At 46.1% G+C, this 24238-nt stretch overlaps 1 protein-coding gene across 9 annotated transcripts in view; it reads left to right on the top strand.

The window, feature by feature from the left end:
- Positions 1–24238, top strand: part of PEBP4 (phosphatidylethanolamine binding protein 4) — a 212133-nt gene that overhangs the window by 78721 nt on the left and 109174 nt on the right. For 8 of the 9 annotated variants that reach the window (XM_045005905.1, XM_045005914.1, XM_045005913.1 and 5 more), the window contains one exon: positions 14109–14207. The exons of the other annotated variant lie outside the window; for it this stretch is intronic. In XM_045005905.1, the coding sequence (XP_044861840.1) occupies positions 14109–14207 (99 nt within the window). The remainder of the gene's footprint in view (positions 1–14108; positions 14208–24238) is intronic. 9 annotated transcript variants of the gene reach the window in all.

Raw genomic sequence — 24238 nt, 5'->3', positions numbered from 1 at the left:
GCATACTCTTAGCTGCACAGCCGTGACTTTCGCCAACAGCGAATTGATAGCAGAGCAAAGATTAGAACTCCGGACTAGAACGTGGTGACATTTTTCAGCCAAACCTTTTTTTTTTTTTTAAAACAAAAAATGCAGATTCAGTTCAACCCAAATGTTTTGTGAATCCATGTCAATTGCAAGTTGTTTCGAACAGGGCAAAAAAAAAAAAGGGCGGGGGGAGAACAGAAATGTCAAAACTGTGAAAAAAGGCACCTAGCTTTGCATCTTTGTGATTTCCGTTGGCCCCTTTGTTTTTCCTCCTGCTTTTTGGAGTCTTGTCCTTCACAGGCTACCTGGGTGAGTGATGCTGTGGGTTTGTTCACATCCTCTCCCTGTCCTGCTCTGTGTAAGGCAGTCAGCATCCTGACATGTATTCTCTACTCCCTTTTCCGGATTATTCCTCTTTATTTATCTCTGGCTACCAGACATTAAAGATTGATCTGTTGCATGTGTCTCAAAGTGGTATTTGACTGTATGCATGGAAACAGGGCTGTCAGCATTGTCAGCTCCAAATAACAAATCCCAGAGATGGAGAAAGCAAACTGCTCCCTTCTAACTCGAGAGCGGAGGGTGGGTATCCTGCAGGAAGGCACTAAAGTGACGGGTAGGGAAAGCAATTCTTCAAGCTGCGCTCTAATTTAAGCAACCCCTCCACAGCACCGTGAGAGCGCGCTTTCCTCAACTGCCTCTCACAAACCCAGCGCCCGCCCGAGCCACACTTCAGCAGATAATGAGTGCAAGTTTAAAAAACTTAAAGCCTCTTCCCGCGAGCTGGTGACTGACACAAATGGAGTTCATATTTAATCATCTGTTAACTCGTTGTCTATTATAGCTCTTTAATAGCACCATAGATATTCTTAATGAAGCATGATTTAAGGTATTTACAGCTCCAGGACCGACAGACATCACTCACAGTGTGCAGGTAATGAGGCGTAAAACAGCTCTCGAAACCGTAAAAAAGGAGGGGAGAGGGGAAAGAGAGAGAGAGAGAGAGATCAGGCGAGGAGGTAGAAACTGAATTGTTCCAAGGTTTGTTTTAAAATGTTTAGGCATTTAAAGTCATTTTAGCTTTTCAGAGGTGTCTGGTAGCACAGAGTTCAGCAATTACAACAGCCGCGTGGCTCCCATCATGCCGGAGGAGTTCATGGCATCAATACCCAGCTCCGAATAATGGCTCCTCATTGCTGCACTCCCTTCCAGCATGCAGCTCTCGGATGGGGAGAGGGCCCTCCTTTCTCTCGCGGCCATTGGCCTGTAAAAGTTGGCAGGGAAAGCTTGCCCGGGCAGACTCTGCACCAGGGTGGGATATATCGGGTCTGATAGCTCTGGGGCCTATGGCCAGCTTGGGGGTGAGTGGATCTCAGTCAGCCCCAGCTGTTCTCCATTGTAATTGCACCTTTTAAAAAGAAAGGAATAAAAATGTGTTCATAGGCTATTCCCAGCCCCAGTGCGGAGCAAGGGCCTGCCCCTCCATCTCCTCCATTCTGAGCTCCATGGCAGGGTAAAGGCCCATTGTTTCACTCCCGACCCTCGGTGCTGAAGGGTTTGGCTGGAGCCTCACCACACAAGTATGGGTTGGTGATGGTTGGACAGCTTAGCCTAGCCAGTCTCCTTTGTGATGACCTTACCTCCTGGGAGAACTCGCCGGGCCATACCCTCGGTGCTATCAGTAGGGAGGCTATGTCTATACAGCAGCTGGGAGGGGTAATTCCCAGCTTGAGTGAGCTGGCAGCTCGGACTAGTCGTCTGGGTATGTACCTAGGACCTCTGACAGGATTGCACTTGGGCAGCTAGCCCGAGCCACTCTCCATGCCACTAGGACTATAGTGCTCTGGCCTGGTCAGAGTGAGCACATGCCCATGCTGGGACCTGAACCTCCCAGCTGCTGTGCGAGCAAACCCTTCGTAGTTCTTTGCCGGTCTTTTAGTGTGTCTATGCGCTGAGACAATTTGTACAGTGAGGGTGCTGAGAGCCATTGACTCAAACTGTAAACCCTGTAGATGATGGAATCCACTTGAAGCCAGGGAGTGCGGCAGCACCCTGAGTTCCAGCACCTATGTCTACACCACACCTGGGAGTGAGCTTCCCAGCCTGGGTTGGCAGACTTGTGCCAGCCAGGTTCACGCTAAAAGGGCTGTTCTCAGGTGTAGACTGTGTACATGCCCCGTGCCCCTCTGGCTTGAGAGCCCGAGCTGCAACAGCTACACACTCCTTTTAGCACACTACCCCTGCTAGCACAAGTCTGTGGCCCGGGGCTGGGAAGCTCACTCCCAGGTGCAGTGTAGACACACCCTCCAGAGGTTGTGTCTGCAGCCTCTCTATCAGAAGGGAGCCAGACCTGCCACTGTAGAAGATGGTGCACATGTTTGTCGCCTAATAAAGAATACCAGTTAAAAACCTCAAGCTGCTTTGCTTCCTGATCTTGAACCTTCCCTCTGAGACCCTCATCCCAGGCTGAGCAATTCTTGCTTAAACCTGAGTGACTCTGCTGCCACCTTGCACAACAGGAGCAGGAACTGACTCTCCTTGCAGTTGCATGAATAACATTGAAATCCCGTCTCGGCCCTGCAGGCTCAGACTGGCCCCGGGATGTGCACGTGCAGGTTTTCCAGAACACAAGAACAAGAGGAGAATCAGGGGAAAAGGCGAGACGCTAAAAACCACTCAAAGGAAATACTTTTTCACTCAACAGATAACGACACTATGGAACTCGTTGCCACAGGATGCTGGTAAGGCCAAAAACCTCAGCAAGATTCAGACAATAAGCAGAATATCCAGAATCATGATAGTTAATACGAACATATTTTGGAAGAGATTGTAAACCTCATGCTTCAGGGCTTAAGACTGCCGCTTACTAGAGATTAAGAGCTTTCCTGCTCCTTCCTCTGAAGCCCTAATTGGTCTGATCAGCTCACAGCTCTTCTCCAGTCCGGCAGTTCCTGTGTTCAGCATCCTAACGCGGCAGGATTTGGACTCCTCCTTGGGGCACTGACATTTGAAAACGAGGCTTTCAGGCAGGAAGCAGCCAGTCACAGGCCTGTTGTAGAGTGTTAACGGGACTCCCTCGGTCTCAAATATGCCCTTTCACACCCAACCCTTCTCTCTGGGTCCTTGCCTAGCCTTCATCATAGCAGTGTCTGGGCCTCCCCTCTCCTGCCAACTGTTTCCACTGTGGCCTCACCTCTCTGGACCCAGAAAATGAGCCATAGCCAGGCGTGGATCCAGGCTTTCTCTGGTCCTTCAGAACAACAGTTCTTTCCCTCATTACCTTCCCCTCCACCCTCACTGAGGGGCTTGTTCTGGACAGGCCACTTGGCTGGGCTTCCAGCAGGTGGTTCATCTTCCTCAGACCTCTTTCCCAACCCCACTGTTTCTCCGCCTCCTATGCAGCCCCTCTCTGATGCCTGCACCATGCATTCTAGGAGAAACAGTGCTTGGTTGGGTCTATTACAGTCATGCCTAAGGACCAGCCAAGCATTGGGGGCACCCATTGTGCTCAGTGTGGTACAAAACACAGATGAGCAGACGGTCCCTGCCCCTAAGAGCCTGCAATTTAAAAAAGGCTCAGCCCTTGGGATGCGAACCTCTATACCTCAGTACCACACACAGCCATTGGGCCAGCCCCATTAGCCCTGGAGGCTCCCATGGGAGTTCCTTCCATTGATGAGTCAAGCAGGGCTGAGCATTGAGAAGTAAGATTTAGTAGGTTGACTGTGACCAGCCACTGGAGCAATAAGTTGCAGAGGGGAAGGAATATAACATACAGGAATGGCCCTGACGGTGGCCAGCAATTCTTGTAGCTGCTGCAGCATTGACCCCAAGGCCAGCTGTTCCAACAGGCAGAGCTGTCAGGCCACGCCTGCTCTCTGGCGCAACAGCAGCAGAGCTATGCTGATACAATCCCCTAGTATTGTGCAGCTGTACAGAGAGAGGGGGGGTTTCGCCATTGCTTCCCAGAGTGATGGTAACTAGGTTGATGGAAACATTCTTCCACTGACCTGGCTGTGTTTACCCCAGGGCTAGTTTGGCATAGCAATGGTACTCCGGGGTGTGGGTTTTTCAAACCCCTGAGCACTATAACTATGTCGACCTGAGTCTTAAGGGTAGCCCAGGTCAAGCCAGTGTTGCAGCGATTGAGCTAACTGGGGGTCAGCCCCTGCTCAACCCTTCAAGTCGTTGTCTATACCAAGGGGTTGACAGTGGTGCAACTACACTGCTGGCCACTGCGGGCTGGATCGTGGGAGGAGGGATAGCTCAGTGGTTTGAGTATTGGCCTGCTAAACCCAGGGTTGTAAGTTCAATCCTTGAGAGGGCCATTTAGGGATCTGGGGCAAAAATTGGTCCTACTAGTGAAGGCAGGGGACTGGACTTGAAGACCTTTCAAGGTCCCTTCCAGTTCTATGAGATAGATAGATGGGTGGCTATTCCCAAGCCTACACAAGGACTAAGAGCATGCTCGATTCTCTGCTGCCTTGCACCTGTGCACACGCTACCTGGTCAGCACTCACGCCCACTGGTAGCAGCACTGAATACTCACTCTGTCCTGGTATGAACAACTGCATGAGGCAGTGGGGAATTGGGGAGGACACACAGGAGGCTACTATGCCTTGCTGACCCCTGACCTTATGGCCAGGGAACAATGGTCTGATTGTTTTCAAATGTCACCTAGCACGATCCCTTTTCAGCAGGACTCTGAAAATAATTTGTGACTGAGGTGCCATTTTGCATCAAAATATTTGTCAGAAAATGTCAAATGTCACCAATCAACACGTCCTCTCGTGTGACGGAGATTGGGTCGGAAGGCTGGGCACTGTCACAGGGACTGCTCGCCTCCTGCCACCTCCTCTCACACAGGGTTTCTAAAACGCAGCCAGGCACATGCGCTTCATTTTGAGCGTTGGCCTGTGATTGAGCAGAAACCGGGGGACAAGACAGCGTCCTCAATAATTAATCTGTTCCCAAATCCATTTCCTTAGGACATTGGGCAAATTATAATAAAGTGGAAGGGTTCAGGGATGAATTCTCTGGATCTCAGTAAAAGTGTATCTCAGCTGAAGAAACAATTGCCACAGCCTCCCTCTCAGTTATTGTGGTCTGTTACTGGGGGAAGCGGGGGGAAATTTGTTTTAACTTTTTGCTGCCACTTAGTGAATTTAACTTCTCTCCAGCAGGCTTGTTGTAGTGGGGCCTAAACTGTCCAATTACTCGTTATGTGTATGTTAGAGGTGAGGGGGTGGGGAATGAGAGCAGAATTGTCCCTTCCAGATTTTTAGATATACCGGTACTTTTTATTTCCGGAAAAATGAAAAGAATACGTTTGCCGTCATCATTATCAATTGCAGACAATTTAGCGCTGTCGTGAAGGAAGGCAGCCTCGCTTCCCAAGACAATCTTATTTTCCATCTCTGCTGCTGTGGTTTTAAGTATGATGTTGCATAGGCCGACTTTACCTTTTATAGACTGTGCCAGGAAAAGGCTAAAAGAGGCGGATTTTGATCTTGATTGCACTAGTATAACTCTGCTGACTTCACTGTCTTTGCTCTGGATTTACCCTGGTGTAACTCAGATCAAAATCTGGCCCTAACTTATTATGATCTGTGTGTAATCAACACTCTTTCCCCCCCCATTGCCCCAGTCCAGCCACCCTTATCCAGTGGACTTGCAGGTTATGAAGTAATTTCATAGCCTGTTTTCATGGATAATCATTTTGGGTATGCCTTTATACGAAGGAATAATGGCTGTTTAAAACGCACACACAAAACCCTTCATGAAACAGAGCAGGTGATGTCCCTCACAGAGTATGCCTCCCACTAATGTTTTATGAGAGTTAGGTATGCATGTAGCATCATAGAATATCAGGGTTGGAAGGGTCCTCAGGAGGTCATCTAGTGCAACCCCCTGCTCAAAGCAGGACCAATCCCCAGACAGATTTTTACCCCAGTTCCCTATATGGCCCCCTCAAGAATTGAACTCACAACCCTGGGTTTAGCAGGCCAATGCTTAAACTACTGAGGTCTCCCTCCACCCTAGTGGCAGTTCTCCATGTTGCATATATGTATTCATCCTGTATTAGCATTAATAGGTCTTACAGATATGCACTGAGGGCAGGACAGACTCCTTACTTGAATGCTATGTTTCTCTTCTTTAGTAACATTATCAGTTTAATGTAACAATTGCTGTTTTATCAGAAGAAATGTAATGATCTAGCCTGCTACACAGAAAGAAGCCATTCTCTTTTGATAGCAATTAAAACCTTTTCCTAAAGCATGTAAAGGCTCGGTCTGGGAATAGACCTTCTAACAAATCTAGAGTCTGACTTTAATGATCCTGGATTAATCAATTATTATTATAACATTAGATTGCATAAATATTTGCTTGGCCTAGCTCTGCATAGAGATGAGGGAGACCAGGCACAAATATTGTAGACTGGCTAACCAGTGGTTCATCAGCACTACAGATTGTGTTGGAATTTCAGTCTCTTACAAAATCAATGATGTCTCCATTAAGCATTTTATATTGCAGGGAGGGGTTGGGGAGTGTGGTGTAGTGGTTAGAGCCAAAGAGAGCACTGGGATGCCTGGGTCAAATTCACAGATTCTGCCGCTTGGCCCCTTAGGCAGGACCTTCCACCTTTCTTTATCTTCTGTTAAATTGGGTTAATAATACGGACCTGAAACTTGAGGTGAGGCTATGGTTTAAAAAAAGTGACTATAAAAATCCTATCGGTTCTGCTCCTCGTGTTCAGAGTCACACTGGCTTATTTATTTACTGCTTTTCCCTCCTGTTAGCCCAGAAGAGGAAGCTGGAATTCATTCTTGGTCATGCATGAACAACAGAATTGCTCACTATGTGCCTATTATAGAATCTTTATTACCAGGGATGAACCAGAAAGAACCCAGCTTGATTCTCAGATATCAGGCTGAGTTTCCAGCACTGGCACCTAGAAGGAAATATTTTTTTGGACAAACTTGAACTAAAGGTCACTTAGTATATGTCTACACTCCAGTCAGTGGTGTGACTGCAGCATGTGTAGACATACCCAAGCTAGCTTTGATCTAGCTAACTTAAGTCACAATACCAGTGAAGATGCAATAGCACAAGCTTAGCTGCTCACGTTCGTCGCTCGGCTCCTGGGTAGGATTGCACAGCCCGTCCTGCAACTTCACAGCTATTATTATTTGAGCTAGCTCAGATGTCTACAGGCACTGCAATCAGATACCCGATTGCCGCGCAGACGTACCCTGAGCGATGACAATCATGGAACCACCCAACGGACACATGCTTAGCGTGCTAGTCTGGGACTTGGGCAAGCTAAGGTCAGTCCCCTGCTCCACCACTGACTTCTTGTGTGATCTAGGCCAGCCCTTTATCTCTCTGTGCCTCAATTCCACAGCTCTAAAATGGGAATAGTACCATAGAGAGGTGTTGGGAGGTTAGGTAGAGTGACCATCTGTCCCGTTTTTAAAGGGACACACCCGTTCTTTGGGACTTTTTCTTATATAGGCCCCTATTACCCCTCACCCCATGTGCCATTTTTTCATAGTTGCTGTCTGGTCACCCTAAGGATAGGTACATTAACAGTTGTGAGCTGCTCAGATACTCTAGTAATGGGGCCATATGATATAAGTACTATAAACAGTTGCTTTTCACACTCTTTGAAGTTTGCAAAACTCTGAGAATTTCTGATGAAAAGTGCTCGATTACTGGGATGAGTGCTCAAGCCGTTCCAGAGATCGCTCATTAGAAGAGTAAATTGCTATTGCTGTCACTGGAGGCAAATGCCTGGGTACAAGTTTAGTCTTTTGACAGGGGGTGGGGCCGGAACATGATCTAGAAGTTGCGAGTACCTGTTGTCAGCAAAGCGTATTTATTGCTCTTTGATGGGAACAAGATGTAAACTGGAACTGCGTGAAACCAGTCTGTTCTGCTTTGCAAGGTTTCTTGTAAGTATCTGGGGGAGGTGGGAGGGAGTGGTGGATCCAGGGGTTCTCACCACCTGAGTCTTGCTCTTAAATGTGAAGGACAAATGAACCCACAGTTTCAAAGGGAAGCGAGACCCACTGCACTGAGCCCTGCCATGTTTTGCATCAAAGACGGGTGTAAACTGAATTTTGCATGGTTTTTCTAAAATGGCTCCGATTTGCTTAAAAGGTCCGTTAACCTTAGCGGCTGGACCAATGTGAGTTGTGAACATGACTGGGTTTCACCGTGAGCACTTACTGATGCTCTAGCCCAGACACGCCTCCCCAAATATTCTGTATTCATCACTTCTTTCCAGAACAACTCTCCCCACCCCTCTTGTATGTGTCACAATTCACAGATCTTACAGATGGTACCATGTATATTTATTTAATTGCTCCAGTTTTCAGACTGCAATCTGGGGTCAGCCTGTTTAATCTATCCCCCTCTGGGGAGTCAAACCCGCCCTTGTGTTGCAAGCGTAGGCCCTGACTCATTCCTTTGCATTGTTCAGTTGCCAGCAGAAATGCACTAGGCTGTGCACGTGTGGCAGTTCCATGGTGCACTTGTTACCTAGGAAACCACTAGCTCTACATGTGTGTTGCTTAACACCCTGTTTGCTTTCATTTGGATAAATCTTTAATTCCTGTCCTGCCCTGTCTCCTCTGGATCTATTCAGCCGCATATCCTCAGTACATTAATCCCCCCTACCCCAATCTTCCCTGCCTGCCATGCTGTCTCTGGTTCTTACAAAGTCCTCACTCGCTCAGAGCAAGTTTAAAAAATGATGGCTAATCTGAACAGCTCGTGCTTTTAAAAAATTATAATTATATATAGTGCTGCTTCCACCCAGATGCAATTAGCAGCTAAAACGTGACGCTTAGACCTTCCATCATCAAAGCGCTCAACAGATGGTAACTAATTAACTCTTCCCCCTTCCCCATCATAGTTTATCTCTATTTTACAGATAGGGAAACTGAGTCACAGAGCGGTCTCAGAGTGGTTGGGCCTTTGTGGGTATGCACAACCGTAGATGGAGGGTGCAAGGAATGCCTGTGGTTTGACAATCAGTGTCCAGTGTCCATCCCCTGCAATCATAGGACCATATGGGATAGAGAAGAAGGCTGACCTGGAGGTTAAGGTACTAGTCTAGGACTCTGATCAGTTCTTGCCACTGACTCCCTGAGTGACCATGGCAGAGTCATGCCATTAGTCTAGGGATGTCCATAAATACCCACAAAGGATCATCACAGAAGATGGGGTTGGATAAACCCAATGGGAATAGATGGTGCACCCTGTAAAAGGACAGTGCCACTTTCACTCCAGCACAAGCTACCCTCAAGGAATTCTGTCTGGAATGTCTCCAGGGATTCCCTCGGCACCCCTTCCCACCAGCGCAGACACAATATATCCTCAGCCCCAAGACCACACACAGCAAACCAGTGGCAGAGCAGGAAATAGAGCCTGAGAATCTTGGCCAAGCAGGCAGCTTGCAGGTCTGAGGCCGTTAGCTCTTTGGCCTCATTACTGCTGAAAAGGAAAGGGAGAGAGGGGTATGGAAAGCTGAGGTACTTATAAAAAAAATTAAAGAATTTGGGATAGTCGCTAGGAAACGGCTTTCCCCTTCCTCTCGTTCTCCCTTCGTCGTCTGCAAAAACAATGTATGTTCCTCTTGAGAAGTGAGAGGATTGAGGAGTTTTCTGATTTAAACCGAGTCCCCTCCCCTCCATTAATGTCTTGGACTGATTCATGCCCAGAAAGCTGAGCAGCTCCAGCCTCACTGTGGGCTGATTCCCTCTTTGGAGTCTTGACAGGAACTAATGCTGTTAGCTCGTGTCAAAGGAGGGTTTTTAAAAAAAATAAATTCACCAGCATCAGGGCTCCCTTATCCTTTGCAGGCTGGCACACAAACAGTCTAAAATGCCAGAGCCCCCTTTGCCAGTCCTCGGCATGTGATGACATCACTTCTAGAGCAGGACTCCTGGGTTCTAGTCTTAGCTCTGAGGCGAGGAGGTCCAGTGACCAGAGCCAGGAAGTCAGGATTCCTGCATTGTTACCAGCTATGGAAGACACTGTAAGCTAACAATCCACTGCTTTGTTGAGAGGCAAGCTGGTTTCCCTCTCTGTTGCATGGGACATAATACCCACTGAGAAGATTTCTGCATGTCTGTGACAGGCTTTGCTATCTTTGGCTGGAAGGTGTGGGATTGTTTCTATTAGGATGCCTTTGTCTCCTAGCTGAGGGAATCTTTTGCTCAGGCTTCGAACCTCTGACATTTTCATGCTTCCCTGAGGAACTCCACACCCCCAGTCCTTAGCAGGTGCTGGGGTGTCCTGGGCCTCTGGAACGGAAGAGCTGGAATACCATCACAGAGGCTGTTCTTGGGGTGTTTCTAGCCCAAACAAAAGCAGGAAGTTACCATAACGTGTGAGAGCAATGACCCCAAAACACAGCTCAGGGCGGCTGACTGAACTTGAGAGGAGCATCCATGGTTCTGCTCCAAACTGAGCCAAGCCGTCTGCAGTTCACCTTTTGCTGCAGATTGCTTTGATGTGGCTTCTGCCTGGTGCACATGCCATGCACATGGAGGGCCCGACTGTCAGTTCCTGTGGCAGTGTAAAGGGGTCTTAGAAGGTAGAAACGTCCCCCTGACAATCGTCCTCCTCAGGGCAGGCCCAGCAGCTACAAAGCAGACGTAAGAGTCCTGCTCCCAGCCCCGACGGTAGGGAGTACCACCTGCGTCCAGGCTGGAACATGCATGACAAGCAGAGCGTAAGATAGAGCAGCCCCAGGACAGGAGGAGAACAAACTTCACTTAAAGCGCCCCCACACTGCTGCTTCCATCCTTGCCCCAAGCAGAGACAATAACAGGCCCTGACTCTGTGTTGATCTAGGGCTTGGTACCGCACTGCCCCCTGACATCAGTGTGAATTAACTGTATCCTGCTGGGGAGCAGGGGAAGGATCACACCCACACTCCACCCTCAGGGCATATCCAGGTTCAGAGTAATCAGTCCTGCTACGTCAGAACGAAAAAAAAAATCCAAACCCACAGTGGGGATGGAGCCTGCCTGGCACTGATCCAACCCCTCTCCTCTCACACAGAATGGCCTAGTCTGACCAGCCCAAGGCTCTGTGCAATGCCGCCTTGATAGGCCACAATCTGTACCGAATTCTGAGCCTGCTGTTAACTTCGCTCACACTCTATTCTCGTGTTTGCTGTTATTTTTTAACACTTTTTTTTTTTGCATAAAAGCACTATCCTCTCCCCAGAGCCTGCCTGTAGCGAAGGCATGGTCTGTACAACTGCAATTATTTCGAAGAACAGATGGAGTGAGGAGCGGAAAGTCTGTTAATAGTAATAGAAATGCTACATGTTAACCTGGACAGCACACGATGACAGTCCCATGACTACACGTTCTGTTCCCACCAGCTGGGCGCCGAAATTGAAGCAAGAGATTCACAAACACAGCATTCAGCCACGTACCCACCTAAAGTTAGAACTCAAATTCCTTCACACTTGCAGCCTGGGATTTTTTCCCCCTCTCCATAAACTGCAGTTTCAGTGTTGCCATCCAATATTTTCATTGGATGCTATTTCAATCAATGTTTTGGGCTGGGTCTACTAGTGCAGAGCAGCATTAAGTTTGGGGAGGGAGAGGCTAGCAATTAGAATACAGGACTGGGAACCAGGAATTGCTAGATTTTAATCCCACATCTGAACCTTGGTCAGATCCTGGGAATTGCAGGTGTACCTTGCCTCTTAGAGTCAGGCTCTTAAGATCTTTGTGGCTTTTGCCTACCCACAAGCTTTCACCATTTGAAAATAAACCAGATTAGTAAAATCAGCGCAAACCCGTATGGACACCCATATTTCAGTCTGAGTGCCTTATTTCGGTTTAGCTTAAACCTAGTGCTAATAGATTTATCAAGATCAATTGAAATAAGTGTCTGCACAATTTTTTGCACTGTTCTAGCTAAATCTCTTTACGTTCACACCTTAAGTTAAACCAGCACAACTCCACTGGTAGAAAAGCCCATAGACGCACGTTCACCATCTGTAAAAGGGGGCAGATTGTGATTTATCTCCAGTGGGATTGCTGAGGTTAAAGTGCCATAATATTACTATTCATTTGTATTGCGGTAACACCTGGGAGCTCCAGCCATGGGGCAGGGTCCCCCCTGTGCGCTGTCTGGTACAAACACAGAACTGCACCAAAGAGCTTGCTGTTAACCTCTACCTGGGATTTTTTCATAGGTGACAACGGCATATAGCTACATAGGTCTCTTTCATTTCAGTGGGAGTCACGTGGCTAAATTTCTGAGCCAATGTAGGAAATTTTGACCCCAAGGCGTGCTATGGAATCGCTGCCACCATCCTGCCGCATTGCTGGCAGGCTGCTGGGTCCATCTCCAGATCTTATTAGCCTGTAGGTCCCTTAATGATCTAGGTGTTTGCATGATCATCCGGAACCCCATATCCTGCCAAGTCCACTGAGATCTGTAGGCTCTCCTAGCTCAGCATCCAGAGGTCATCAAACCCTGTCCAGGGTGGCAAGGACCAAATTATTGTTACGATCTATCAGCAGCCTGGACCGAGGTGCCTGTGGGTTCGGTCAGGTGTCCACATTGCAAGAACCACCACTGCTAGTGTCGTCCTTTAGTAATAGGGCATGTCAGGCATGGAAACTGCCCCTCCCTCCCCCGCCAAGACGGTGTCTCCAGAACTCAGGCAGGGCAGTGACTGGAGAATGCTTGCCCTGCTGCTAGCCATGCTATACCTGTTCTCTGGATATAGAGAGGCTTTCCTCTTCCAGGGCTGTCAATCCAGCACCTTTCACAAGCCCCAAGCCTATGTAAATGGATCAAAATAACTGAGAGGGTCCGGATCATTTTATGGCGTCAATAGCATTTGTAGCAACACCAGCTAACACGCTGAGATGGGCTATTAAAATGCATGCCTCGGGTCATGACCTGCAAGGGTCAGGCAGGTTTACTTTTTCCACTTACAGTGCATTATGGAGCTATTTTGCCTTCTTGACATATCGCTTATTGGCAGACGCAAAGTACTGGACTTAAGAGAGCTCACTGGCCTGCTCTGCCCTGGAAGCTCCTGTTCTCGGCTGAATTAATTTAGTCAGTGTTTTGTTTAGTCGGTGCGGAGACTTTTTTCCCCTTGCTACCAGACTGTTCGCACAACTGACCCAGCAGGGTAGTGCACAGGGGCTGTGAGATTCTGTCTCTGAGATTAGACTATATCCTGTCCCTCATTTCCAGTGGAATGCAAGCCTCTGTGTGGAAAGCCCCTTGTGTCACGGCATGTCTCTCTGTGCTACTCTGCTGTAGGATGTGGTTAGTGAACGGTTGGGGAAAATTCTCTCCGGTGCCTTGTATTTGGACTTGTTACAAAAGCCCATTCTTCCTCTGTGAGCTCTTAGAGGAAGTTTAGGCCACGAGGAATAAAATGTCAGAAGAAGGAATCCAGGCTTAGCGTGAAGCACTCAGTAATAGGATACGTCGAATTTTTACAGCTCATTTCATCTGAGGATCATACACAAATATAACTGTTACAGTGGGGGTGGGTGAGAGAGAGAGAGAATTCAGGGCTGATGAAAGTCCTGGACTGATGCCCCTTGAGGTTGACATTCCTCAGGACAGACACAACATGGCAAGAGGCAGGCTCTGTCCTAATCTGTGATTAACTCCCACAGTGGTGTATCTACACAGCAAAACCGCCGCACAGGCTAGCCTATGCAACCTAGCTTGAATCCAATGAGTGCAGGTAGCAATAGCAGTGAAAAGAGCTCCATGCAGGGGTCAGAGTGGGCTAGCGAGCTGAATACATACCCGAGGTCCATGCTGGGATTGTACTTCAGGTATGTACCTTTGTGGGTATTTATGGACATCCCTAGACTAATGGCGTACTACCCGCACTGAAGTTTCACTGAGTTAGAGGCAGAGCTAGGAAGAGAATCCCAAAGTCCTACTTCTCCCATCTTCTTTGCCCTATGCCCTCTCTCCCCTAAGAGCATTTACCTACTATTGAATTGTGAAAACACTGTAAGCCTGTGTGTTTCAAAGGTTGGGGGTGGGGTTTTTTTATATTTCAGAATAAGAAGTATGTGCTGATCATGGTGGATCCAGATGCCCCTAACAGAGCTAATCCAAAGTACCGTTTCTGGAGACACTGGGTTGTCATTGACATCAAAGTGAGTACTGGCCCTGTTTTCCTCTTCTCTCTCCTGCATAGGATCACACCAGTGGTGTGTAAATGTCGCTCAACGCATTCAATTAACTTTTCCCCCAAGCCAGACCTTAGCCTGTGCTCAAATAAGGGATAGTCGTTCTTTTAAGTGAGCAGGGTGGCGATGGGCTAATTTGTGGGGTAGCCCCAAAAAGAGACATTATAGGACTGCTTCTCCTGCGTCTTACTCTCCCTCCTCTGGTTCATTCCTGTGTACCGCTTCAGGTTTGGGCCTTGAATAGCCGCCTTGCTGGGTAGGGGAACAACAGGTGCGATGTTTCCTTACCATTCACCAAGGGCTTGTTACAAATAATTGTAAGTGGTTTTCATGGATACAAGGAGAAGGAAACCTGGAAACAAGCCTTGCCCAACTCTCCATGTATTATAAAGCTGAGCTTTGCACAGCGGAATGAGGGCTTAGTCATTCATTAACTCACTAATGTCCCTTCTTCACCTTCCACTTGTCATCGTCCTCCTTTTGTAGACTAGATGGAGATACATCCTTAGCAGTTGGGAGAAGTGAAATCACAGGTATTCTACACTGAGCACCTTCTGCTTCAGTCACCCCCTGATACTTTAAGCCCAGAGTCTCAGGAAGATAAACATTTTGTCTGCACGTGACTTGGAGCGATAGTATGCAGCAGGTGGAACGCAGTGAGAATGGAGCAGATGAGATGGGTGGTGTAGACAGTGCAATTCCAGAGGCCAAACTTAGCTCAGATGGGAGCAGCTGCAACTCCACTGAATTGGATACTGGTTCACCTGCTTCCTTCAATGCTGAATCTGGCTCATATAGCTGAGCTTGCGGCAAACCCATCTTCCTGCCTGGCTTGCTGGTTGAGGAGCTGAGACATGAGCAGATTTTGGAGGCTTTGGGGTTTCTCAGCATCAGAAGTCCAAATTAAAAGCAGAGTTTATTGAGGAAGGGATGTCAGGTTAATGCTAGGGTTTGTGTTGTGTTGACTTTCGGATCTGTCCTGTTAACGTCAATAATCCTACCCCGCATGAGGTTGGTGCTTAGTACAGGGTGTGACAGCAAGACAGCACTTCCTTCTGTACCCTATCACTGTGAGATTCGTAAGTCACTAGGAAATCCCTGTCCTTTTATTCATTTGTACTGCCCAGGCTGAGTGTATTTTGAGCAGTTACCTGAGGGAATCAGAACAGCTGGTCTGCTTCAAGGTGGTTAGTTACTCCCATAAGGAGATGTTCTCGAGTGTGTGTGTATATATCTATATATCAGTCATTCAGCATGGAACAAATGAGCATAAAAACCAGTTGGTGTGTGCAGTGGGATGAGACCAGTAACTCAGTTTAGAAGCCGGTAGGAGAGGCATAGCTTAGCTGTTATATCAGCTCTTAACATCAGCGAACCTAAGCATTGCAGCTATACGTCCTTGGAACCCCAGGTTCAAATCCCAGCAGAGGCTTCTCAGTGTTTCCTTCTCCTACACTGAGAATTGTACACCACACAGGCCCGGTACCCTCTTTGGATGAGCCCTTGCAAACGGGTCCCATGCGTTCTGTGTGGCCATCAGAGACCTTGGGGGAGAAGAGCTGCCTGAATAATATTCACAAGTAGTTTATTTGTTGATTCCCTCACACACACATGCCAGTGGCTGAATTGATTATTTACAAATTAATTTTTCCCCACAATTTGACCAGCTCTGCTGATGGTTGCCCAATATATTTCAAGTCTATCCTTGGTGATTTTTTTCCCCAACAGTCAGCATGAAGTCTAGTCACAATTCCCCTCGCCCCATTCTTTGATTGCCTCTGTCTGGGGCTTTTCATAAGTGCCAGGGTTTGACCCAGTATTCTTGGCCAAAAATTGCTTTCCCTTTTCTTCTCGAATTGTGTGTAAAATGTTGTATGCTCCTCTCCAGAGAGAGCTGCATTTCTGTGGTTCTGTGTGCGAAACTCTCTAGGATGAAAGGTTGCTATATAAATACAAAGTGGTAGGACTGTTAAGACAGGTAGGTGGTTGTTTACCCAATACATTAGAGTAGAGCTGGTCCAAAAATGTAAATTATTTTTTGTAAAGAATGTTGGGGAAATAATTGTTTTCAAAATTTCCCATGACAACTTTTTTTGATTGAAGGGAAACCTGAACTGACAGCCTAATATTTTTACAGAAAATAAAAACATTTTTTAATTAAAAAAAATTCAATCAAAACTAAAATTTTCCACTTTTTTTTTTGGTCAAAACTATATTTGCAATGAAAACATTTCAGCTAGTTCTACCTAGATTCTGGGATTTTCTCCAGTTGAGATGACTCGGGTAAGGTTTACTTTCAACCCTTTTACACTTTCATCAATCAGAAAACAGGGATTGTAGTTTCTCTGGCCCTTTCCTTTAGCATGATGCAAGTATTGGATGGGAAGGTAAGTGTCATCTTTGTTTTAACACCAACCTTTGCATTCTGTAGTGCAGGTTGTGTGGAGAAGACCTCCCTCTCTAGTGCTGTGGGTAGTCCCCTTGTCAGAAACTTTTGAGGAAAATAGAACAGTCTTAAAACAAAAATCCCCACACACATTTATTGAGTCACTTGCAGTTCGGCGGTATGACTGTCGATAATGGATTGCCATGAGTCAGTGTCCTGGAGCCGACCCAGGAATAAGCAGCAAGAATATGCAATTCAAGGATCAAATTTCTCACAAGGAAATGATCAGTGAGAATTTACATTGGTGGCAAGGGGAGAGAACAAATAGGGGGAATAATTTTGTTTTGACTGAACAGTCTTTTAGGTACAGAGACTTGGGAGGTGAGGCCTGGATTCTGTTCCCACTCGGTGTGCAAGCTTGAGCAAATCACTTAACCTCCTTGTACGGTAATGTTGGTAATGATGCTTGCCTATCTCACAAGATTGTCAGGGGGCTTAATTTGTGTATGTGATGTGAGATTCTGGCATGGAAGACACAAGAGAAGGAGGAAGCATTATTATTATTTTTTGCTAACGCCCTTTTATTGTTTCCAACCTTTCTCTCATTGCATTATCAGTTTCTTTAGAGAAACAACATTTAGAAAAGCAGCTTGTTTCTCTCTCTGTTGCCTGCTTTTATTTTATTTTATTTTATTTTTTAAAGGTTAGGTGTTGCAGCTCTGATTCAATCTAACTAATAATCTTAGTACTAAAGTCTAATTAAGTTATCAATTAATTTGCAGCATGCATTTAACAAGAAATATCTACTCATTCTCCTCTATTATTCTCTGAAATTACTGCTAAGGGCGTTTTGTAGATACCTTAATTAGACTTTTTATTGTTAATAGGAATATTAAGCAAATTAAAATTGGATATTAATACTTTCCATGCATTTCCTAATTGGCTAAAAAAATAAAGCATTCAGAATAATTGCAGAGATTCATGTACAATTTAAAAAACAATCCTTCACAGGGGCCCTTCTGCATTTCTAACAGGGTGAAAGTCTCTCATTAATTTTTATATTTACTAAATGCAAAAAAGCCTGAGCTCATTTTTTCCATTCTGTACACAGATCCTTCCGGTGCATTAGCTTTTTCTAATTATTGTCGTCTTTGCAAAAATAAAAGCGCTTCTAAAGGAAAGCAGGGAAGGATTCGGATTAAAGCTCCTTTTGCCTCGGCAAAGCGGGTCAATCCAAATGGCAAGGCAAGGGTTTCTCCTGACACTTTTAGGCAATTCTGTTTCCATTCCCAACCGGAAAGCATAAGGGGGGAGGGTAGGGAGAGGGTGATAATCTGCTTACCTGACTAGCTCAGAACCTCCTACAAGCCTGAGAGAGAGTTCATTTTATCAAGGGGCTAAGCTTCTGGGGAAGGAGGGGGTGTTCTTAGTTATGTCGGTCTCCCATCCCTAATTCATATAACTGGACTAGATAAAGCCTAGGAAAATAGATTGAAGAGAAGAATCCTGCACTGGCCTCCAGGGCACAGACTAAGTGGGACCAAGTAGCGCTTTTCCATCTCTGACTATGATGAGTCTGTGTCTAGAAACAGGGCTGGATCCAGTTGAAAGCTATTTATTAATGTTTGTTTATATTGCAATAGCAGCAAGGGACACCAGAGATTGGGGCCTTATCATGCTAGAAGCTGTACAGACACATAGGGACTGCATCTCATTTACACCAAGGCCATTTAGACTCGCTTCAATGCCCCTTTTATACTATCAGTGTAGTGTATTTAGGTACTACAGATGCCTAAGGTATTTAGCCACATAAGATGCAGCTAAGCAACTAGTGGGATATTTCTGGCTCCCGTTGATTTTGCAAATCTCATTGGGTGCCTAGCTGCATTGTTAGGCACTTATTAAATACCTTTAGAAATCTGGTCCCTGGTGTAAATGAAAACCAGTACCCTGGTAAATTAAAGTCTCTGCTTCAGATAGCTTCTATGTATGGTCTTGTCTGCACACCAGCTGACACTGAAATGATTTAGGGATTGTCTACACATGGAGCTATTCCAGAATAGCTATTGCACTTTAAATTCTCACCCTGCCATAATCTGGAACAATCTTCATTTGTAGAGAAACTCTTAGCCCTGGTCTACACACAGCCCCGGGGTCGAACTAGGGTACGCGAATTCAGCTACGTGAATAACGTAGCTGAATGCGAACTACCCTAGTTCGAATGACTTACCCGTCCAGACGCCGCGGAAGCGAACTCCGCGGCTCCAAGGTCGACTCCGCCAACTCCTCCTGCCGCGGTGGAGTACCGGAGTCGACCGTGGCGCTTCCGGAGTTCGAACTATCGCGTCTAGATCAGACGCGATAGTTCGAACTCCGAGAAGTCGAACTCGCCGCGTCGACCCGCGCGGTAAGTATAAACGTACCCTTAGTGGTTTTAATTCAAACCTTTTGATATTTTGGCACAAGTCTGAGTGTGGACACTCTCTTATTTCAGATTAAAAGGGGTTTATTTCAATTTAGTTTAAATCATCAATTTGCATGTAGACAATGCCCATGACCTTAGTTTCCAGGACAAGAAACATGGGATAGTAGTTAAAGCACATGAATGTGATTCTGAAGATCTAGGCTTAAATCCCAGCTCTGCCACCGACTCACTCTGTGGCCTTGGGCAAATCACCTTGCCTCATTGTGCCTCAGTTTCTCCATCTGCAAAATGAAGGTTATACTGATCCACCATGAAACCTTAATCCACTAATACATCCACTGAAGCACTTTGAGTTATTCACATGGATGCCATTAGAGAAGTGCTAAGTACCATTATATGTTCTGCAATACCTTGGCACTCCACCAAGTTGGTGTTCATGCTGAATTTCCTTTTGGAGGTGTGGGTTTCAATCCGAAGCATTTCCACTATCCGATGGTTACTTTTAGTGGCTTAATCTATAGAATACCTTCTGCCATACAGCTCTACATTCCCTTATCAGTGATGACAACGCTGTTTCTCTGATTGTCAAACACAAGAGATGCTTTCACTCCCATTCAAAATAATTTAAATAAAAATGTTGCTACAAAGTGGAATAATATCTTTTGATGAATGTTTTTAAAGCCCTTTAGGTTTTCATGGTAATTTGCAGTGTAAAATTATTTAGAGATAAGAGCCAAATTAGCTCTTCTAGGCGGAGGTCGATATGTCCCGTTATCCATGCAAGCAGTGTTTAAATATAATCAGCCTTTACTCTAATGCAGCATAATTGTTCATTTGAAATAGCTTTTTTTTACTCCATTCAATGAGTCATTAAAATATTCAAAGGATAATGCAGTGAATTGGAAATGAATTTATCACATTATCCTGTATATACTGTAGAGCATCAGGTAACTAGGCAGGGACTGAACCAGTTTACAGAGAAATCCAGTAAACAAGGCTTTTCATTTTGTATTCAGTGGGGGGAGAGAAAGAAGGGAGAAAATACTGTCCTTCAAACGCTATGTTTTACTTCTTTATTTTTCCCCCCATTGTGGAGGAGAGATGGAGGGGGAGAAAGAGCAAAAAAGAGAGAAAGCAGCAAATTTGTACTCCAGCAAAGCCTTGCTGTTTTAACTTTATTTTTATCAAAATATGTTTGTAACAGAAAGTTGTTATGGAAACCAACTCTGCCAGCCAGGAGAATTCCTGAGTGCAGAGAAAGAGAGAGAGAGAGACCCACCCTGGGTCTGATCTGTTGCTTGGCAGAGCTAGCCTGAGGTTTTCCACAAGTGAAGATGTTTGGAGTCTTTGCAAGATTCAGGAAAGTGATCTGTGGAGAGGTTAAGAGCCTCATCCAGAGTCAGATAGCGTGAGTCAGTGGCAGAGTTTGGAATTGAACCCAAGATTTCTGACTCCCAGCCACCATCACCCTGCCCCTGGCTCTAACCTCTAGATTACTCTCTGCTCTGAGAACTGGGAAAAAAACCCAGAAGCCCTCATCCTCAGCCCCGTAATCTAACCACTAGATAACACTCTCATCCCGTATGTCTACCTTCCACTCAAGAACCAGCAGTAACCCCCAAGTTTACATTTCCTCAAGCTGATGGTTTCGAGACACCTTTGTGAATCTGGCCTCTGAATATTGTTTTCCTGAAAAGAAACTCTCTTGATGTAGGTGAGAATGAGGGGGACTGGCTGTGACTGTCCTGTGACAAGGGCTTGCTGCCTCCCCTTGTTCTCATTAGGGGCACTCTGATGCCTGAAGGTGAAGCAGCAGGGCCGGTAAAGAAAACAGTCTGTTCAGCAAGGAATGTGGTACGCCGACAGCTGTTCCTTCTGCGCAGTACGGTAGCTGTGTGAAAAGAGGGCCCCAGTAGGGCGCTAGGCTAGCAAGCTGCTTGTGTGATACGAAGAGACAGGGGCTGTTTTGTCAGCAGTGATCTCTTAATCCCGGTCTGAGAGCTGAGGGCAGCTTCTGAGGAGGCCGCTATCTCTGAAGGGAACAGTCCTCCATTAGGGGAACTGGACCCCATGCCAGGGCCCCACTCTGAGGGATTTTTCAAGCACTTTACTTTGATACCAGTTGAATTTTTCAGTGTTTTTTCCTTTTATTGGTTAATAAACAGATTCTGGGTTGCAAGTGTCACCATAGAAACAGGTGCTAGCTGAAGCAAACGAGAGCTTTATTAACCTAAAATGTTATGGAATTTTCAAACATAAGGCAGAGGCTGGAGCGGAGGCTAAAGGTTTGCCAGGGAACAGGGAGAGGAGGAACGTGCACTAGCGTTGCTGGGCGTGTGTGCGTGTGTGTGTGTATATAGTTAGATATAGATATATACTATAGCTCAAGCAGTTGGATACAGGACTGGCTGGGTGGAATTCTCTGGCCTGTGGATCAGGCTGGATGGCCACAGTGGTCTTGTCTGGCCTTAAGATCTATGGATCCTCCCTTCTGTCTAGCGGTCTGTGCTCAGGCAGAGGGATACCAGCTGCAGAGCCTATCGCTTCCACTAACCTGGCAGAGAGAGGACAGACAAGGCTTCCCCAGAATGGAGGCTAATACCTTATAGATTATAAAGGGTCTGTGGCATGGACAGTCTCTTAATCTGTGTTCATATAGCACCTAGCAGAGTGGGGCCCCAATCTTCACTGAAGCCTGGGTTCCAAGGTGCTACATACTTTAGACGCTCCTTGCTCTGGAGAACTTGCAATCTAGGTGCACATAGCATCATAGTGATGCATGGGACTACTGTGGAGAGCATACAGACATTGCCCTTCAACTGAAGAGCTTCGAATTTCAATGTCATTACAGTGGGGTTAGATTCACCTCTAGACCTGGCCTGTGCTTATAAAAGAGACATGTGAAGGTGCTGTTTGGATTGTCGACAGGCACACTTGGGAGCTGTTGTATTCTGAGCTACCAATCGTCTAGCTTGATACATTTGATGGGCCAGATCCTTGGGTGTAATTCTTTATAGTTCCATCGACTTCAATTGAGTTGTGCTGATTTACACCAGTGGGGGATCTGATCCTATATCTCTAGCTAATCTGTGGCATTTCTAGGAAGTCAGTGATCTTGGTTACTGAGGGCTGATGGTGAGTAGCGCCTTAACATTGTAAGAACTACACAGGGCAGCTCTGTGTGTGGTATGTGTATTGCTCTGAGTCCAATGGGAATGTATAAAAGAAGTGCTTTCTACAGCCTAGGAAAGGATAAAAGAACTGAGTACATTAGACAAGCAATGAGTAATAAGACAGAATCTTGAACCTCTAGGTCACTTGTTCAGATCCAGCTCAGGCCAATAGTTAGTGAAAGCCACTTCTGCTTCAGTGCCTTGTGGTGGCCTTTATGTGAAATGGGCTGGGGTTAGAGCAGGTCAGGAATTTTTTGACAAAACAGTTTTTCATCAGAAAATACTGATTTGTTGAAATGAAACTGCTCCCCGGAACGCACTGGGTTCGAGGGAACTTTAACCAAGAGGCTTCTTGGGTACAGACTGGAATTTATTGGTCAGAGAGAGACAGTGAGGTGCTAATAACTTAGGGGTTCAGATGCTCACCTGGGATGGGGAGAACTGGGCTCAAGGCCCCAATCTGGAACAACTCGAACCCAGCAGAGTGCTGTACCCCCAGATGACTGGCTAGTTTGGGGGGGTGTCTCTCAATTCTCCAATTGAAGCTGTTGCACTTTGTATAAATAATTAATTAGTTATTAAAGCAGGGGCTTGAACCTGACTTTTTCACACCCTAGGTGATCACCCTACCCCCTGGGCTATAGAGTCAGTCTCCCTCTGCCTCACTGAATATTTATTTATTGATACAGATTTAAAGGTACAGCTCCAACAGGAGACCTTGAGGGAGACCCACACAAAAATGGCCAATAGCCAGGGGATTAGGGCAGTGGTTCTCAACCAGGGGTACACGTACCCCAGGGGTTACATCAACTCACCTAGATATTTGCCTAGTTTTACAACCGGCTACATAAAAAGCACTGGTGAAGTTTCATACAGACAATGGCTTGTTTATACTGCTCTGTATAGTATACACTGGAATGTAAGTATCATATTTATATTCCAATTGATTTATTTTATGATTGTATGGTAAAAATGAGAAAGTCAGCAATTTTTCGGTGGTAATGTGCTGTGACATTTTTTTGTATTTTTATATCTGATTTTGTAAGCAAGTAGTTTTTAAGTGAGGTGAAACTTGGGGGTAGGCAAGACAAATCAGACACCTGAAAGGAGTACAGTAGTTTGGAAAGGTTGAGAGCCACTTGTGACAGGTTCCCCCCAAGGTGCCACCTGGAACTGAGGTACCACTGAGCCCTCTGACCCACTAGCCTGGGCTCCCTTCTACACTGTACTGCTGTGACAAGCTACAAACCCTTCCAGCCTGCCCTTTTACTAGCGTTCACACAGGTAGTGACACACCCAGCTGCAGTTACATGCAGGCTCTCTAGCCATCAGCCTCCCAGCCTAGGACTCCAGAGCAGTACTGTCCTGTCCTGGTCAGAATCAGGGCAGTATATGGGTTTAACACATGGTCCGCCTCTCTCTCAATGTGAAGAGGACTCTGCACGCTTGTGGTAACCAAACTGAGATTTTTCTCCAGACACCTTAGTCAAACACACACTGGTTTGGATTAAAACAAAATATCGTACGTTTATTAACTACAAAAGATAAATTTTAAGTGATTATAGGTGATAGCAAACAGATCAAAGAAGATTACCTAGTAAATAAACAAAAACGCAAATTGAGCTTAACATACTAGGTAAATTAGCAAATTCTCACCCTGAGTGATAAACAGGCTGGCAGATTCTTAAGACACAAGCTTCCTTTGCTTTGCAGCTTGAGTTTCCCAGGTTTTCATACACAGGCTAGAAATCCCTTTAGCCTGGGATCACTACTTCCCCTGGTTCAGTCTTTATTCCTCAGATGTTTCCAGGTGTGGTGTTGTAGAGAGAGTGAGATACCATCATGATGTCATTTCCCAGTTTTATATCTTCTTCCCACTTGCTGGAAAGCTCTTTTGCTGTGACGTTGGTCAAGCAGTTCCCATTGTGTAGTACTATCTCTGAGAGGTTTCTATTGTACACAGTTCCTGGGGTAATCCTTGTGCTTGTGTGCATTTTCTCAATAAGCCATTAAC

This window comes from Mauremys mutica, chromosome 2 (genome assembly GCF_020497125.1).
Source record: "Mauremys mutica isolate MM-2020 ecotype Southern chromosome 2, ASM2049712v1, whole genome shotgun sequence".
Taxonomy (NCBI): domain Eukaryota; kingdom Metazoa; phylum Chordata; order Testudines; family Geoemydidae; genus Mauremys; species Mauremys mutica.
Note: the sequence above shows the minus strand (reverse complement) of the source record. Positions and strands in the feature narration are given on the sequence as shown.